Raw genomic sequence first — 18422 nt, forward strand, 5'->3', positions numbered from 1 at the left:
TAATAACATCAGAGATCTCTATTGACCCAGCTCAATCAATGTCTGTGCCAGCAACAGATGTAACTTCTACTAGGGAATGAGAAAAGCCCTTCTACAAGCTTGACTTTCTCACCCAAAGGAAATTACTCAAAAGAAGTGCCATGGAAAAGAGGTCTTGTCTATGCTGCACTTTGTCTTCTAAAGAGCCTGCTTGTAACTTTGGGACGTTTTTCTTCACAAACAATTCTTTTGATGACTCACTTTGCCCACTAAGAACTCTTACTTGAAGGCTACTGGCCATAGGAGCTAAAGTTCCCTCCTTCCATCGATTGGTTGTGTCTGAACACTGTGCCTGAAGTCCTGTGATCAGAACAGGAGGTCAGCCTTGGTATATAAAAAGGCAAAGGCTCAGGCGGGCTATTTAGAGCTGGGGAAAGATGTGTATTAAATACACTGCCTTTCCAGAATGTTCCTCTGAAATAGAGCTGAGTCTGAGACAAGAGTAACTGTAATGCTCACACAGTCTCTAAACTCAGGATCATCTGGCATTATGTTTTGAGGATATTATTAAAGTATTTTTGTCTTGCTCACTCAGCTCTACTAAAAGATTCTGTGCTAATACGAGTACCTGGCTCAGCTCACCTTAGTCCCAGTCCTGCTCCACACATTTTGTCTTGCAAAGCATCCAATGTATGCTCCAATGATGTCCTTTCTACAGCACCTTCCTTCCACTGGCATTTAACATTCTGGGATATCACCACTAGCTCTCTGTGTGTGACTCTTTAGTTATATCTCTGTTATGATTGGTCTCAAAGGTCAACAACCTCTCAGTAGCTTAGAAGTTGAAATTGTCTTTTTGGTCTACCTGAGAAACAATGGGTCTCTTCTTATTCTGTTTCTGGACGCTATCTTTTCTCCCGGCTTGGATTTAGAAATCTCTACCTGCATTAGCCTCACTCAGTCTGTAGCTTAATCACACACAGCATTGCACCACAGTCGCCTCTGATTTCCCCTCACATCACTCCCTGTTCTTAACACATGCTTCTCTCTCCTCATGTTGTGCGAGGTCTCGTCTCTTTGAACTTTACGGTGTCTTTAAAACACAATCTTCCTTCTTCCTTCCTGACAGCATCTCTTAGAGTAATGCCTACTTGGGCTATTTCAGTAATGACAACAATTTGATAAAATTAAAGTCATGAGAGTGGACCCAAGGAGTAGTAAGGATAGTCAGTCTCAAAATGGAAAAAGATGACTTTCATCAGGTTCCTATAAATCTATGCTTGGATTTCATTTCCATCCCTCACCAAATTCCATATGCCCTATGAGAGTAAGACACTGCACGGCCTACTTCTTTTCTTTATTCCTTTGTTTTATGACTTTCATGTTTTTTTTGATTCTCTTAAAACATACCAGTGACCATGCCCAAAACTAATCTTTTAACTAAATGTTTGGTATTTGAAGGCAGGCTGTTTGCATTCTTTTATTTAGACAAAGTAGGCCAAATTAAAAACTGCCTACAAGCAGAAATTCCTACTTTCTGATGCCCACCTTGCCATTTGAAAGGAATTTCTTAGCATAATAGTCCCTGATTCTCTCAGCCCCTTATCAGACTGCTTCACAGATAGAGAAATGAGGTATCTAACTAGTGAGCTTAGTTTTTAGATGTTTATATGTTATTGTGTGAGGGGGGTGTGCATGTACCACAATGTAGTTTTAGAGGTCAAGGGACAACTTTGGGAACTGGTTCTCTCTTTCCACCTTTACATGGGTCCTGGGGAACAAACTCAGGTCAGCAGACTCATGTAACAAATGGCATTCTCTCTGAGACATCTCCCTAACAAAATGAGTTTTAAAGACGGAACCTGGCACGTTCATCTTGACCTCAGAGAACAGATTTTCTGCCTATTGCAGTAAGAGGTTATTGCCTCAAGGATTCCAGCTGTGGCTAGATGTATAAATGGATCTAATGTAGGGGTCCATTACAGAATAAGAAATGTGATCTCTGAACCATACAATATTTTGATCACATCTTTATGGTATCTGAAAGGAAAAAGAAGAGATATTACTTATTAGCCTTGCAAAATGCCTTGAGGTTGATAGCTCAGACAAAGAGCATACACTAAAGGTAGTGAAGGAAAGGGGAAGGCAATTGAAACATACATGTTGGTAAAATTACTGGTAGAGTCAAGCTTCAGGGGATGCCAGGAAACCTTTGGTATTACCAGGCACCTTTTATTCAAGCTAAAATCCCTCATCCTAACAATGGATGAGAAACATCACTTTCCCAAAGGTGGCCCATCCACTGTTAAGCCAATCTAAGACATCTCTGGGGAATCTCCCCATATTTTCTGGGCAAAAATACAGTGATCTACAATATTGCTCAATTAAGATATATGAGTCTGCTTGGGCTAGAATTTTTTAGTATATAAATTGTATACAGACAAAGCAGCTAAACCTTCCCCTAGGATGGAGTGTTGAAGGTACTGACTCCTAAGACTGGAAAGGCTGGCTTGAGGTTGTAAGTCAGAGACAGGGTTACCAGCAGGAGACCATGCCTTTGTGCTCTTAATTTATTACTTACCCACTGAGTCTGGATGCCCACACTGCCAGCCACCACACCAGGTGTGTCTACTATTCTGTGTGGTCGATAAGAGTCTGGGGCTTGAGAAGAACCTCTTTATTGATGAAAATGGAGAACGAGATCAAGACTTTCTATCTAAGCCTGTTCCTCTGAGTCAGAGGCACAGGCCTGGTGGTTTGAAGGACAGTCATTTTATTCAGAGGCACAGGCCTGGTGGTTTGAAGGACAGTCATTTTCAGCAAGGCCTCTGATTCAGCCCCATACAATTTCAAATGAGGAAGCCTCGATGAGCTTTGGTGTATGTGATTTCTAATCTTATTGGAAATTGCTTCAAGCCCACATCTATGCTCTTGGAATTCTGGCTTCTGTCTAGAAGTGATATATACACAGCACATTTTTTTCTTCTTCAACTAAAAGTAATGGAGAAAACTGAGCCTGTTATTTTGTATATATTAAAAAATAAACATTCTATTCTAAGGTAAAACTTGAGAGTTGGTGACTGCATTAGAGAAGCTGGTACTCTGGAGAGTTGCAGGAAGCCAAAAGTCTGGAGCTGGTAGGTTCTGGCCTGCTGCTGAAGCTTTTTGGTCCCAGGAGCACCCAGGAAAATACCCCCCAAATCTCCTCCCTGAGATAGCTATAGTCAGGGTTGAAATCTGGCTGACTGAGAACAACAAAATGAACGCTGAGGGCTACTCATTTTCTTCTGCTGGGAAACCACACAAATCATGCATTTCCCTTCCGGCCAGGTGCCATTTTGGTTTTGGAAATGGTCATATAATACCCTGTATTGCCAGAAAATGTGTGAGGTCTTCGTTCCTGGCAGGGAGCTTCTAAAATTATTGGAACTTTCCCCAAATGATACAATTGCCTTTGCTATTCCTGAGCCCCTTAAATCACACCTGAGTTTATAGTAATGAAGAACTCATAGTGAGTTACTCAGTGGCTTCAGGAAGAGAGCTGATCATCAGAAAGAATAACATGATTACAGAGGAGGATCTTCAAGTCAACCTGACCTCCAGGGAGGAAAGGGGGCTAAAGATTAGGTTCAATTGATTTTACCTATATTATGGAATTGCTGTACAAACCCCGGGCATAGACATTTTGGGGGAGCCTCCTCACTATGAACAGATCATGTCTCGGGATCATGATGTACCCCGATTCTCCATGCAGAGCAGTCTATACATTCAGTTGTTCCCGATTCATATATTTTATAATAAAATCGTTAATTGTTAGTGTAGCTCTTTTTTGGGTTCTGTGTGTTGTTTTAGCAAAATATCCAACCTGAGTGGGTCATGGAAACCCCTGAGCATTTACAGCCAGTCCTAGTGAATGTGGCCTAGTAGCCCTGGAAAACTATCTTGTGTGTAAAATGGAGTAGTCTTATGAAGGACCGAGTGTCACACTTGAATGTAGTAAACAACTGGGTTGAAAACAATATGTATAAATGTGTCAAATAAACTCTGATAATGCAATTCCCAGAAATTCTCAAACACAACCCAAGTCTGAGATTCCCAGTCCACTAAGACAGGCTAAGGACATTTGCAAATGTTGCTGCTTATCCCTTATATTTGTATAGCAAAAGGCTCCAAGAGGTCATGTAGCAAAAATCCAAAAGTGTCTGGAAACTGCAAGATGCAGCATCATTACCAGTTTGACATGAGTAAGCTTTATACTCAACTTCTATTAATAATAATTATAAACAACTTAAGACAGTTAGTAGTAAATGAAGGTATTCTGGACAGCTTGGTGAGGCAAGGATGGGTCTGGCAGGCCTGGCCCTTTCCTCCCCGCCCACCCCCCCCATCCTACCCCCCCCCCCATTCCCTCCGTCCCATTCCCTCTGCCTTGCTAAAATGTAGGTTACATTCCAAAAGTAAACCACCAAAGTCTATTCCCTTATTTGGCTACTTCCTCCTCTAGAGAGTGACTACCAGCAATCAAAGTGTTTAAGTTCAGCAATCAGAAGCCCCCTTTGATTCCCTAATTAACATGCCCAATTAAAATTAAACACCTCCTCATAACACAGGGTTTGCCCTTATATCTTTGTAAACTGCCATGTGGCATGTATATTTCCTCTCTATCCAGAGGCAGACCCTTGCCCGCCCCCCAACAAATACCTCTGCCCCTTTCACTTGTTACCCTCCTCTTCTTCCATTCCCTCTATCTCTTGTTTGTTTCTTTTTCCTGCCCTCTGTCCCTCTGGGGCAAATAAATCTCCTTTGTGCTGAGAGTTTGATCTTGGGGTCCCGAGCCCCATACTTTTCAGTGAGCATGTCAATTTGTTATGCAGATGACTCCTACCTGAGACCCCCTAGAAAAAGCAGCAGCGCCAATGGTGGCAGTGTAGAAGGAAGGTTCAAGACAGATTATCACAACTGTTTAGTGTGTAACTATGGTGGACCAAATGCAGAACTAGGCAGGTGGCAATGAATACAGCAACTGCCAGAACAGGATCTGCAGCCACGTAGGGAAGACACACATTAAATAGACACACACACACACACACACACACACACACACACACACACACACACATCTTACAATCTCAACTGACAATAGCAGGAGAGCAAGAGGCACTAAGCTTGCATTATTGTGAGGGAATTTAATAAGTCCCAAGCAATATGGGGGATTGCCAAAAGTCTTGGAAGTGGCATCTAAGTATTGACTGGAAATATAAGTTAGGTAGTGCTGGGAGTAGCAATCTTTCAGAGAGGAGCAACTGAACATCTGCAAGTTTGAGAGAGGGTTATAGCTGGTAGCAAATAAAGGAGAGAAAGTCTGTCTGAAAATTTAGCTAACTATGTTGTCAGACAAAATAAAGTCAGAATGTAGATAAAGTGTTAGAACTATATCCCCTTACTGTCTTTAAACTCATCACTACCTAGATCCCTGTTGGAATATCATAGATGTTTCCATAGTATGAGGACAACATGAAAACCTGGAAGAAAATTAATACCTCTATGGTCAAAATACTTAACATATATACAGGAAACACTTTAAAGGTGTTTTAACCTAGGAAAAACTAAAGGATGGCTTGATTTCTCTATTAAGAACATTATATAGCTAGGCCAGTACTTTCTCTAACTTTCTCAGTTAATTAGGAAATTTCCTTGAAAAGCCTCAGTGGTTCTGACTAGGTCCAGCCATTCCTTCCCATATCACACACATGACTCTAATGTGGGTGCCATGGCATCCTCTGATAGATCTTGGGTAGGTAGATCTTTGATAGACATCTTGTGGCACTGAGGTCTTCCCTTCTAAAAAGTGAAACACAAAGTCACAGGCCCATGGCAGAGGTTCACATGAGTAGATGGGCAGGCTTGTGACTTGTGAGAATTCTACCTGGAACATTAGAAGGAGAAAGGAGGATGATAGAGATGGTCAAGAAGGACTTGAGAAAGAGAACATTTAAGATTTAGAGGATTTCAACAAGGAGACAATCTAGAACTACATCCATCACCAACAGACTCCCACACCAGCCACTACCTTAGGGTTCATTGCTTTGTAAACATGCCCAAGTTTTCACCCAAAACGAGAGGAGGAGCTTGGTGTTCTTTGGGTTTCTTATTGATTTGATTTAATTAGAACATTATCAGTGTTAGCATTTACCAATGTGGAAAGACGTGTAAGCATAAAGCCATTTCCTACTATAAAATTAATTTTTAGGTTACCTCTATAGCAATTTCTAGGACTGTATATAGTCCATATTTCTCAAATAAGTGAATAACTCATTTTTAAAAATGATACAAGAAAAAAATTGGTGTTGTTATATTAAATTACCTTATCTATAAAAATATATAAAATGTCAAGCTTGGGGGTAATTCTTGGGTACTTGGGAGGCCAAAAGAAGGAAGATCACAAGGTCAAGGCTAGCCTAGCCTGAGTTTCATAAAAAGATCATTAAGTTCAAAACATAAAGAAGACAAATTTTCACATAAGTGTATTTCTGCCTTAGACAGGTTTTAGACCGCCTCTGAAGTAAGAATTCTTACTCTTAGGGGTCCCTGAGAAGTTAAGAGATCCTAGGTAGGAATTAAGAAGGATCTTGACTTACCCAATCTATCCTAAAACTACACCCATACTAATTTCTCTCTCAGGGAAAGGTCAATAAATAGAGACTTTTAACTCAATGTGGAGTCCAACCGTACAGTAACACTTTCTTCAGAAGTTTAACCAGAAATGAACACGTGATAAGAACAATGTTAGCCAAAAAGGAAGCTACAAAAAGGGACAAGAACTTTCCAGACCAAAGTATAGCAACAAAGACTTGGAGGAATGAACAGCTCAAAAAAAAAAAAAAAAAAAAAAAAAAAAAAAGCACAGTGATGCCTATGAAGTTCAGGAAGGTCTATCAAAAGATCCCTGTCTTCTGAAATTCAAAATCATCCTTTTCTTCTGAAACATATCAAAGAGATACATGTGACATCTGCGATGAAAATACTAGGAATAAATCAAAAAGGCAAATTTATAGCCTATAAAATCAAACGGCCTACTTACATAAAGTGATCAAATCTCTTTGAATTTCAGGATATGAAATAGTTTAAAATACAAATTACATAACATTGTTCTTCACAGACTGATGTTACTATGTCAGTGTGTGTTCAGATTCTTGTTACCCATATATTTTTATTTAAGATTTTTTTTTTCCCCTAGACCTAGAAATTTAGACTCTAAAAAGGGTAGATAGAAGGTGGAGTAATTTATCCAATGATAGACATCAGAGCCAGGAAAAGGATTCCCATCGTCTGTCTTTTCAGTCAACTGATGGTCCTACTGGCATAGGTTCTCTTTACCAAAGGAAAATGGCATTATTAAAGGAGATTTAATAGGAAGACATTAATCTCATTTTCTTTAAACCAGAGACATTCAAAAAATTACAGGATGGAAGGAAAAGGGGACTGTACAGAGCAAGAACATTCCAGGCAGTTGGAAAAAGAACTAAAGAGCTAACTTTAACTGTGTTTTAATTCCTTACACAAAATAGGCTGTCTCGTTCTCTGTACACCAAGCACTATGCTCAGAACTTAGTAGGAGTTCAATGAACACTTGCAGGAGACTTGAATTTGTCTCTCTGCCCTGCAGATGAGAAAACTTTCAGACAATCTAAGTATCTTTTCAAAAAATATTTTAATTTTATTTAATATTAATGGTGTTTTGGTACATGTATATCTGTGTGCAGTGCCCACAGAGTTCATATGTGGAATTATAGACCACTGTGAGCTACTATGTGGATGCTGGGAATTGATTCCAAATTGTCTGGAAGAGCAGCCAGTGTTCTTAACCTCTGAGCCATCTCTCCGGCCTTCAATCTAAGCATCTTGACATCTGAAATTTGTGGTTTTCTACTTCCAACCCACTTGAGGTAGTTCTGCTACATAAGTCAAATGAAATTACATTAAGTGCACCTATTTTGCATGTGGCAGCTTTCAAATACATGACACTCTCATTATCTCCTCCCTCTTCTAGTCTCGTGTACATTATGGCTTTAGTCACTATTTCTGTATCAGCAGATGTGGATTTTTAAAGAGCAACATCCATTACTGAAAATTCCAGATGTGGTCTGGCCAGGACAGAGGATATCTTTTTTAAAAAAAAAAAAAAATTGTTAGTCAGGCCATGGTGGCACACACCTTTAATCCCAGCACTCCGGAGGCGGAGGCAGAGGCAGGCGGATCTCTGTGAGTTCAAGGCCAGCCTGCAGAGCGAGCAAGTTCCAGGACAACCAGGACTGTTATACAGAGAAATCCTGTCTTGAAAATAAAAGACAAGTATGTTTTGTATGTGTCCACTCATGTGGGTGCACTATGAGCTATGGTGAACATGGGGAGGTCAGAAATCTGTTCTCTCCTTCCTTTCACCATGCACCTCATGACATCTAGACAGATGTGGCAGCAGGTGCCTTGACCAGCTGAGCTGTCTCAGCAGCCACATCTCTCTTTCTTGGGGACCTGTCTTGTGAAGGCTTTTGATGGAGCCAAAGCAGACTGTTGCTGCCTTCCAGCTGCCTCATTTGTATGCCCATGTGGACTGTTGCTGGCCAAGTTTCCTCTGCCCTCCATCTCTGCAGACACTCTTCTGAAAATGAATACAAGACTAGGTACCTATCACTCTAACTCTCATCTCAGTTTTCAGTCATTTCTCTGGCTTGACTTGCTCAGTCCTATGTTTCTACATCTTAGTGGTCCAACTCAGTTTTGTAATAGCTGGAACTTTGGTATGTACACTTATGTAATCTTTATCCAGGCAATTGCTGTCAAAGGTAAGCAAATATTAATAACAGCTAGCCTTACTATGTATCAAACCCTGTCCTAAGCCCTAAAGGTCAAACAAGAAGGCGCATGTGATTATGTCCTCACATTTGAGATGACAAAAATGAAGGTACAGAGAAATGAAGCCATGTATCCACAGTAACAGAACTTGCAAGCAGAAGGGCTGGAAAGGCAGGCAGGGTTCCAGTCTTTGTCCTTACTGAGCTCTGCACTTCACTGATCGCCTTTTATACTGACATGTACCTATCCATCAGCAAGTGCCAGTCACTCACAAAACAACACAACTGTAACCTCTGATAAGCCAAGTGTTACTGTCTTGGGGATGTGGCGAGCTGTTTTTCTAAGCACAGCACAGTAGAGACCTGACCTAGAATCTAATGGCTCATTTCCCTGTGTGCATCCTCAGGGTCCCAGGCCACACCTACTCTTCTCTTGTGCCTTACCTGTATCTACCCATATTATCTCCGCTAGATGAGGTAAAAGCCAAGGAGGGGCAGAAGATATTATCTTTGCTAGAAGTGGGGAAAGCCAAGGAGGGTTTGCTGGAGGTTGAAAGCAGAGTGGGGGAGGGGAGCACGGGACAACACACGCCTTTAATCCCAGCACTTGGGAGGCAGAGGCAGGTGGATCTCTGTGAGTTTGAGGCCAGCCTGATCTACAAAGCAAATTCCAGGACAGCCAGGGTTGTTACACAGAGAAAAGAGAAACCCCACCCTAAAATAAATAAATAAATACAAACAACAACAAAAAACCAAAGTCTAAAATGAGGAAGAACATGAAGGCCACTTTAACTCCTCAGCTTTCAGGTCACAGTAGGGATTCTCTTGTATAAAAAGAGTTGGAGTAATGGTCTCCCATCCGAGGCCTCCACCTCACTCCCACAATCTCCCTTGAGCCTTCCCTCCAATACCTTTGCATGCTTTTTGAGGGAAGGGACTTTCTGCAAGGCTCTGGAGGGCACAGTCTGTACCTTACTCCTGTTTACATATCCCAAGGATCCGGAGAGACTATGTGTGATACTTACACAGTGATTGGTAAATATTTAATAAATTTAACAAACAAATTTTCACCCTTCTAAATATTTGTTGACATGAACATTCAAGTTTATTTGATGATTTTTTACTATGAGCAAGCTTTGTGGTCATATTCAAGGGTTTGAGAAATAAAATTTGGCCATTCAGTAAGTGCATCTCTCTCTCTCTCTCTCTCTCTCACACACACACACACACACATACACACACACACACACTCCTCTGGTGATCTCTCCTTTCAGTAAGAAACCACAACTGAAAACAGTGGCAAGATGACTTGGACAGCAAGGCAAGGCAACAACAGACTAAGAGCTTCTTATTTATGCAAGCTGTTTGTATGCCTTGAAGATGTCTACATTTTCCTCTAATTCTCCACCTGCCTACATACTAGTAAGAGAAATCTTCGCCTTCTTATTGTTCCTACCAGAAGGGGCACAAAGGAAGTTCTCTTTCTTTTTGGTTTCCAAGTTCACTTCCTTAGAAGACCAAATTAACCTCCAATTTTTCAAAAGGGACAAAAACCAATCTCTCCTAACACTTTTGTACACACTGCTCCTCTTGGCACCTGGGAACCCAAGAGATCTTCCTGTAAATAGAGTCACACACACAATCAGTTGCCAGATTCAATTTCTCTTTCTCAACAATTGCCACTATGCAGGATTTTCTTCAAGGCCAATAAGTAACTAAGGAGGCCCAACACACAAATGTTGCTCACTTCCAAACTGGTAGCTACTGAATGAATAATTAACCGCTCCATACTTTCTATCAGGGATGCTTGTATTGCTAGGGTGCAGGTATCCTTTGTGTCTAAAGGATGTCATAAAACAGGCACTTGCCAGAAATATGCCCTCATTTATCACATGAAATGCCATGTGGTATTAGTGAGGTCGATACTGTTTGTTTAATATATTTTGCTTTCCTGGGGGCTTGAAATGATTTGTTTTTGCAGCTGTAACAGAGTTAAATTAGGGATTTATCTTCAGCTTAGCTAGTTGAGCATATATAACCAGGGGCTATTAATTATCTGCCCAGAGGCCTTTGGTCATCTTCCCACCGCTTATAGCATCCTTGAGGTACTGAGTTCCACCACCACCAGCCAGATTTGAGCCTCAAGTAATCAAATCTGGTTTCTCAGGAACTGAGGGCCACTAAGAGGGTTAAAAAAAAAAAAAAAAAAGGTTTTGCTTCTGGCTCCAAACTCCCCCTCCCCAACATGTAAATGCTATTGGTATGAGGATTTCTTTCTTTTTTTTTTTTTTTTTTTTTTCCTTCAAGGAATTGAGTAAGGAATTTCGGGGGAGGGGGAGTGTCTCAAAGACTAGTTCCAGACAGCCATTCCCACACATTAAAAAAAGTCCACCTTTTATGCCATAAAGTGCCAGCAACCCTTCTCCGTCCCTGTCCTCATCTCAGACTACTGTTTTCTTCCTTCCCCGAAGCAAGGCTGGAGAGATGACCCCAAGGACCAATCTCTCCAAAGCCTGCACTACAATCCTCACTTTCTACTATCTGATTCTCTGTTTCAGTGAGAAAAGGGAGCAGAAAAGGAAGGCAAGGGAGAGAGAGGGGGTAAGGTGAGGCAAAGGCGACTTGGAGTACAGTTCACACAAAATGAAACATGCATGCAGAGACACACCAGGGTGCAGGGATGCTCCCGCATCCCAGGTCCTAACAACAAACTTCTTTTTCAAAGGTTCATTGTCAATCAATTAGCCAAGGCAACAGGGGTCTGTGAGATGGGGACGCCCAAGGAAACAATGGGCTGCCCTGTTGTATTACTATTTAATCACTTTTACTAAATAAATAGAGCAGCCCTGAGGCGCTGTCATGTCAGGGGAATTTATAACAACAACAACTACTACTACTACTACAAAAACCCAGCCCTTCATTTTTTCATTGGTCATTACTTTTTTCCCTTCAGGACAGAGAGGGTTATTACTGTAGCCTTAAGTTCCATCTTTGTGTTTCTTGCCTTTGATTCCCACTCGGACCCTGCCACTTTCTGGCACTAATTTGTCAGGCTGAACAAAGAGGGGATTTGTACCTCCTGTAAGGTCTCAATTAGGAATGGCTTCTGCTGTATTATGTGCCATTCAGAGGAGACACAATGCCGGTAATTACAGGAATTTGCACTAAATGGCCGAAGAATTCACAGCAAACCCCCCCCCCCCCCAGTTTTCCCCCTTCCAAGGGGTGGAGGGGAAGAAAAAGGAAAGCAACAGCTCTTAATGCCAGGGATGCAGTCACCAACAGCAGTCCCCAGAGGTTAAACAGCAGCCAGGGAGCAAAACCGCGAAGACAACGGCAGGAAGAAGGGTGGAGACCTAGGTCCACTCTTCTTCCCGTCCCACATTCCACTTTAGCTCCACTCATGCACAGGGCATCCAAACCACCTCCACATTACAAAACAGTCCCACAAGGAACACTTCCGATGATGGCGAGCTCTAAAGTCCCAGGCTCTTCAAATTCTTGTACTCAATCGATAGGTCTCTTGACTGCTGGAAAATTACTGTGTATATGCGGAGTACAAATAAGCAGATGCACACGTCAAATCCCTAAAGAAAACAGGCATGTTGTCTCATAGTCTGTCTATTCTATAAAGCAGTTATGAATAACCCAATTTAGAACCTCCCAGAGGTATGCACTTCACAAATACTTAGTAAACAGCAAATCATCTTTTAAGCATAAATATTTTAGCATCACAGATTCCTCATTGCCAAGTACAATTTTGAAGTCCAGCCCATAATTTCACAGACGAAACACACCTCATTTTCTATTACAAATGCCTTCCATGGACACCACATGAAAGCACCCCCAAATAACAGTTGTGCAGCATCTTGTCCTCTGCTCTGCTCAAGAACTTTCTGTGATGTCATAGTGGAGCATGAGATTCAAACTTATCGAGTGCCTTATTTATTTATAGGCCAGAAATAATGAGCAATCAGTAGTTTCATACTGTTCTACCAGGCACCACCTCCGGAGACCTGCAGATCTTGTCATGGCTGCTACTTGGCAGTTACCAATGTGATTCCTGCATCCACATTTCTGAAACACAGACCCTGGGCACACCCAAGTCCTGGGCAAACACTAAATGATTGAATAAGCACAGGAATGGGTTTTCAGATGTCAGGAAATGGAACTGGTAAGTTCAGGAGTCCCTAGGATCAGGCATGATAATGGCTAGGTTTCTGAAGCAAGAGCTTCTTAAGTAGCATGGAACTGGAGAGAAGCTATGCAACATCACACATAACAAAATGTAACTATCCTAAGTCTAAGCACAAGCCAGGAAGCATGCAGTCATGCACCAGCATGTAGCTTCAAAACTATAACCTCAGGCATCCTGGGATGGCCATGCTCCATTCTCTCCATAGGGACTCTTTAAAAATTGTAAGGGATCTAGAGAAGTCTTCACCTAGAGAAAGAATTTGGTGAAATAGGGCCACTATCCTATTTTACATATGTAAATGCAAGTATTTGTGGCTCTTCTGAATAGTAATCAAATGGCATGAGAATAAAAAGCCTACTTGGTGCAACCTTCTATTTAACACTTACTCATCCAAACTATTTTAAAGGGGGAGGGACTAAGCAGACAAAATCTCAACAGTCTAAAGAGATACACTAAAGCCATGAAATTGTGTGGATTGGCTTCTTAAAAACTACATACAGCCCAATGTGTGGGACTGATTGACAGTCGGGAAGGCAGACATGCTGTGCAGCTGCTTTTTCAGAGTCTGTTGTCATAAGGAAGATGGCAGAATTACAAAAAGCAGAGCAAGTGATTTAAATTAACACTGCTTGTAAGAAACGCAGATTCTTAAAGGTCCATCTGCTACAACAATCTTTGATATAACAAACTGCCTCCCAGTCATTTAAAAAAGCATTCAGGTTTGTTTATCAAGTTTTTTGTTTTTCTTTTTCTTTTGAGACTCTGCCCCCTACAGGACACACAGAATAATTTCCACCCTGAGGCAGGAAACCACTAGTCCTTCCCTGTTTAGTACTAGACTATCTGCTGGAAAGGGGGATTGAAAAAGAATTGGCCTTACTTTGGAAAGTGCTACATTATACATTACATATGTAAATTAGCATTTCTCCACCCTAAATTAGACACACACCTGTATCCCACTGGAGTGCCAAACAAAAGCTATCAGCTGAGCAGAGCAATGAATGTTATCCCATGGCTTCCCTCCTCCCCTACTTGACTATCCTCCAGTATCTATCGAGCACCAAATTTAGACAGCCTAGGGAGGCATTCTATCACATGGAGCTGGGTGCTGTCAAAGAGTACTATTCTTGCCCATTATATATTCTAAGCCCATCTACTTAGCTTCCTTCTTAATGCCTCTTCTCCTCTCTTTGAGTTTTTCTGTTTTTAAATTCTCCAATTTTCAGATACACCGAGTTTGTTCTCAAATATTCCCTTTCTTCAATGCAAAACATGGGCAATGCACACTCCAGTAGGAAGCAAACTTAGAGAAATGTGGTAAGTGCTAACTAAATGACAGCTCTCTTTATTCTCTTACTATGCAGTTCCTTAAAGCAGATACTCCAGGGACAGCCTTGAGACCAAGACAGGGCTATTCTCTCACCTTCCAATAACAACAGAATACTGACCCTACCAGCAATCTAATGTCACATAGTCACACAAGTACATTAAGAGTTCAGGATGCTTATCTTGTAAGCAATTAGTATTGTTATATGCCTGAATTCTGAGATATAATAATGTATGTATCAATGAGACCCTGAAACACTAACAATTTCTAAAACAGATAATAATAATAAGACTAAGTATATTAAAATTATTGTCTTCTTATTGCAAAACCACTTCCAAAAGTAGCTGGCTGATTCAACACAAAGTCTGTTTTGTCGCACACACGCACACACACACACACACACACACACACACACACTACCTCCTGGGGCTTCTACACTGGCTCAGTGTTCCTCCCAATGTGGTTTTATTTTCTGAGACAGGTTTTCACTGTATATACCAGACTTGCCTCAAACTGGCAAGCCTCCTGCTTCAGCCTTCCAAATGCTAGAAATACGAGTATTTCTGGCTCAGTGTTTCTCCTTCTGCCAACCCCACCTCCAAGTTCCTACTGCACAGTCACCTGGACCCAAAGTCGACTGTTTTCCATTAGAAAGGTGGCCCCTGTGACTACACCAAATTTAAAGTGTGGGTTTTCATTCCGACCACCATCATTTGCTTCTTTCAATGCAGGAGCAAGGACAGAATATAAACCCTGCTCTTGGCTGGTAGTAAGCTTCTTGTTCATTTTTAAACAGCATACTTAAGTCAGAAAACCTTGACTTTAAAACTTCTTAATCAGGCTTCCAAATAAGTCTGTCTGTGTGGCAAATGATAGTCACAAATTTGGGGGTTTAGTGAAAGGGGAACAATTTTAATTTAGCTTATAGTAAATGGACAGTGCAGAGCATTGGGGCTTGAGGCCACTGCCACCCTTACACAGTGGCCTGGGCTTCCCCTCATGCCTCAGGAGTAATCTGCTGAATAACTGTTTACCCCCACACACCCCCCTTCAGCCATCTCCACAGTCTTCAATGCTGACTTTCTATAGATTCTACTCTAACAGGAGCTGACAAAGTCATAGTCAATCTCAGCCACCAGGTAGGAACATTTGCCTTGCCTAAGGAATGCTAGTAGTTACTAGGACATAAAATTCTGTCATGAAACAATGTGTGACCTACATACACAATCACAGTGACCTTTATTCAAGAAGGTAGAGGAAACAGGATGATGGCTGATCCAGAAAGCCTAAATTCCAGTCTGGTCAGGCTTTGGACAAGTCATTTAAATTCACTGAGATACACCACAGCTTCTGTTTGCTTTCCAATGAGTATTAGAATGGATAGATTTGGTTTGGGCTATTTTTGAGACAAGGTCTCATACTGTAACACTGTAATCCTGACAGACCTGACACTTAGTATGTAATCAACACTAGCTTTCAATTCATGGCAATCCCAACTTAGCCTCCTATGGGCTGCTTAGTTTTTTTGTTTTTTTTTTTTTTAATTAGACAGGGTCTCATTTTACAGTCCTAGCTGACCTGAAACCCAGCAAATTTTAATGAAGTTTACTTGTTGGAGGAGAGATATTTTTTATAAACAATGATTTTAACAAACATCTACGGCTGTCATATGAGAAGGTTTAAAAATGAATTCCCATTGTAGGATTCGGGGAAGCTCACCCATAAGCATAAGGCTGGACATGCACTCCATACCTGCACATTTGAAGCTCTGAGCAGTTAGTCCTCGCTCCAAAGACAGAGTTGTCAGGATGCTCAAGAAGCTGGTGGTCACGGACTGGCGTTTGTTCTTCCGCAGTTCATGGCTACCTATTTGCTCCTTGGGTTTGTTCCTCAGTGTGACTTGCAGGTTTTGCTCGGAACTCCTGGCTGCATTGGCTGCTGTCTTCAGTGCCTCCATCCACTCCTGAGCCCTCTGTCGGGTCTCAGCCCGGAGGCGGAGGACATCTTGGGGGAAAATGACTTGAAAGCAAGAGTCACAACCATCCAGGTTGTCTATCTGCACAGCCAGACACACGTCCACATTGTAGCTCAACAGGGGATCTTCGTCTAGCTTGCCAGGGTGAAAGGCCATAAGACAGGCCTTGCTCAGCACAAAAGAAAACGCCTTCCAGTTGTTTTGGACGGTCAGTCTGTACAGTGTCCCTGATTTGAGGATGTTTTGGTACTGTTTGGGGCTATCCAGGACAGGGGAGGACAGCAGCCCACTGGATTTCTTCTGTAAACAGTGGTTCTGTGTACCAAGTCCTGGTGAGTTTGCCGGCTCATCCTGCCGGCCCATGTAATTGGGCACAGCAGCGTGTACAACCTCCCAGAGCTTCTGCCCCCAGTCCAAAGCCTCCCACGGGGACTCCGCCTTGAGCTGAAGCTGAGAATTGTCATAGAGAACAGTGTCTACCATCCTGGCCTCAAGATTGCCTAGAACAGATATGCTCTGGAACTGTGAAAGCTGGTACGTGGCATACAGGCTTTGATTCCCACTGCTGTCGAGGCTGTAGAAGTGTAAGTTGTATGGTGAGAGCTCGGCATAACAGCTTTGCCAGAAACTGTCATGGTTCTTCCTGATCTCCAGATAACCCTTCTTCAGTATGTTTGGGAATGTCTGCTTGTATTCTAGAAAGAAGAAAAGAGAAGCCAAAGTAATAACTATGAGAAGGCAGGTACATGAAACCAACCACACTGGGGGCTGACATCTTTCTAATTCCCACTAACCAAAGCAGAAATAGTAAAAATCCAGGGTGATACCTAACTGGTAAGATGTATCTGCGGAAATTTCTCACCCTGTGGTGAGGAAAGCGTGCATGAGTACATACAGAGTGCACAACGTCAGTGTGACACAGAGGCCTGTGTACAAACCAGAAATGCTGGTTAAGTTGTGAACAGAACTCAGGTATGCCCTGTACACCTATTCACACTTCCCAGGCTCCTCCCTTTCTCGGTAAGTTCTGCAGTTCCAACATACAAGAGAGCATTCCTGCCATACAAGCTAATTCCCTGCTCAGACTCTCGCCTTTTCCTAGGCTGGTGCAGCCAGAAGGGGAGAACAGAAACAGAGTGTGAACTGTGTGCTTATAAATTGTTTCTCAAGCAAGCCCACCAGCCCTCAAGGCAGCACCTGGCCCTTCTAGTCAGCACCATCTCAACCCTTGGGTCCATCACCTCAGGTGTCAGTTTTCTCTGAGTCTGAAGGTGCTTATGCTGGCATCCCATGGCTTCAGCTCTCAATCACATACTTAACTTTCCTACTGACCTATCTTGCCTTCCCCCATCTCCTCTGTAGAGACATGTCCCTGGGTCAGCATCCAGTAGCCCTACTCCATTATTCCTCTACCACAGGCTACTATCAGACCATATTATCATAAGTTATTTAATGCCCAAACAAACAAATATTTTGTTTTTTAAAGTCTGTCTTAACTAATGGAATAAACGCTCTTTTTCCTTTCTATAGCGCAGCACACAGGACAATGCCTTGTCAGTACAGTAGTGCATCCTTAGTAAGTATAATATTTGTTAGGTGGGTACACGTATATACTTGTAATCTTAGCACTGGGAAAATGGAGACAGGAAGATCATGAGTTCTAGGCTAGCCTGCTACACAATAACTGCCATACCAGCCTGTACTACAAACCAAAAAAAAAAAAAAAAAAGAAAGAAAGAAAGAAAGAAAGAAAGAAAGAAAGAAAGAAAGAAAAAGAAAAGTATTTGTTAAATTAGAAATAAAGCTTCTGGCACAGCATCTAACACATGGTAGGTATAATCCCTTTTAGGTCCTTTCTCTCCCCCCTCCCCTCGATCACACATGTTTATCTAGTCACAGCATCTTTAATCCATGGAAACTGACAATGAATGCCATATAGTACTTGGAGAAAAGGGACTATCAGTAGCGAGACTCCTGAGAATTTGTTTCTTGAGACAGGCTCTCATTTTGTAGCCAAGGCTAGCCTCAAACTCAAGATCATTCTGCCACAGCTTCCTGGGTGTTCACACTACAGGTAAGGACTAGCATGCC

General features: G+C 41.9%; 1 protein-coding gene across 1 annotated transcript in view; it reads right to left on the reverse strand.

Annotated features, from left to right (window-relative positions):
* Nucleotides 1-18422, reverse strand: part of Plekhm3 (pleckstrin homology domain containing M3) — a 131187-nt gene that overhangs the window by 99351 nt on the left and 13414 nt on the right. Inside the window, exon 2 of the mRNA XM_051190360.1 lies at nt 16109-17026. Within this exon, the coding sequence (XP_051046317.1) occupies nt 16109-17026 (918 nt within the window). The remainder of the gene's footprint in view (nt 1-16108; nt 17027-18422) is intronic.

Source organism: Phodopus roborovskii, unplaced genomic scaffold (genome assembly GCF_943737965.1).
Source record: "Phodopus roborovskii unplaced genomic scaffold, PHOROB, whole genome shotgun sequence".
Lineage (NCBI taxonomy): Eukaryota > Metazoa > Chordata > Mammalia > Rodentia > Cricetidae > Phodopus > Phodopus roborovskii.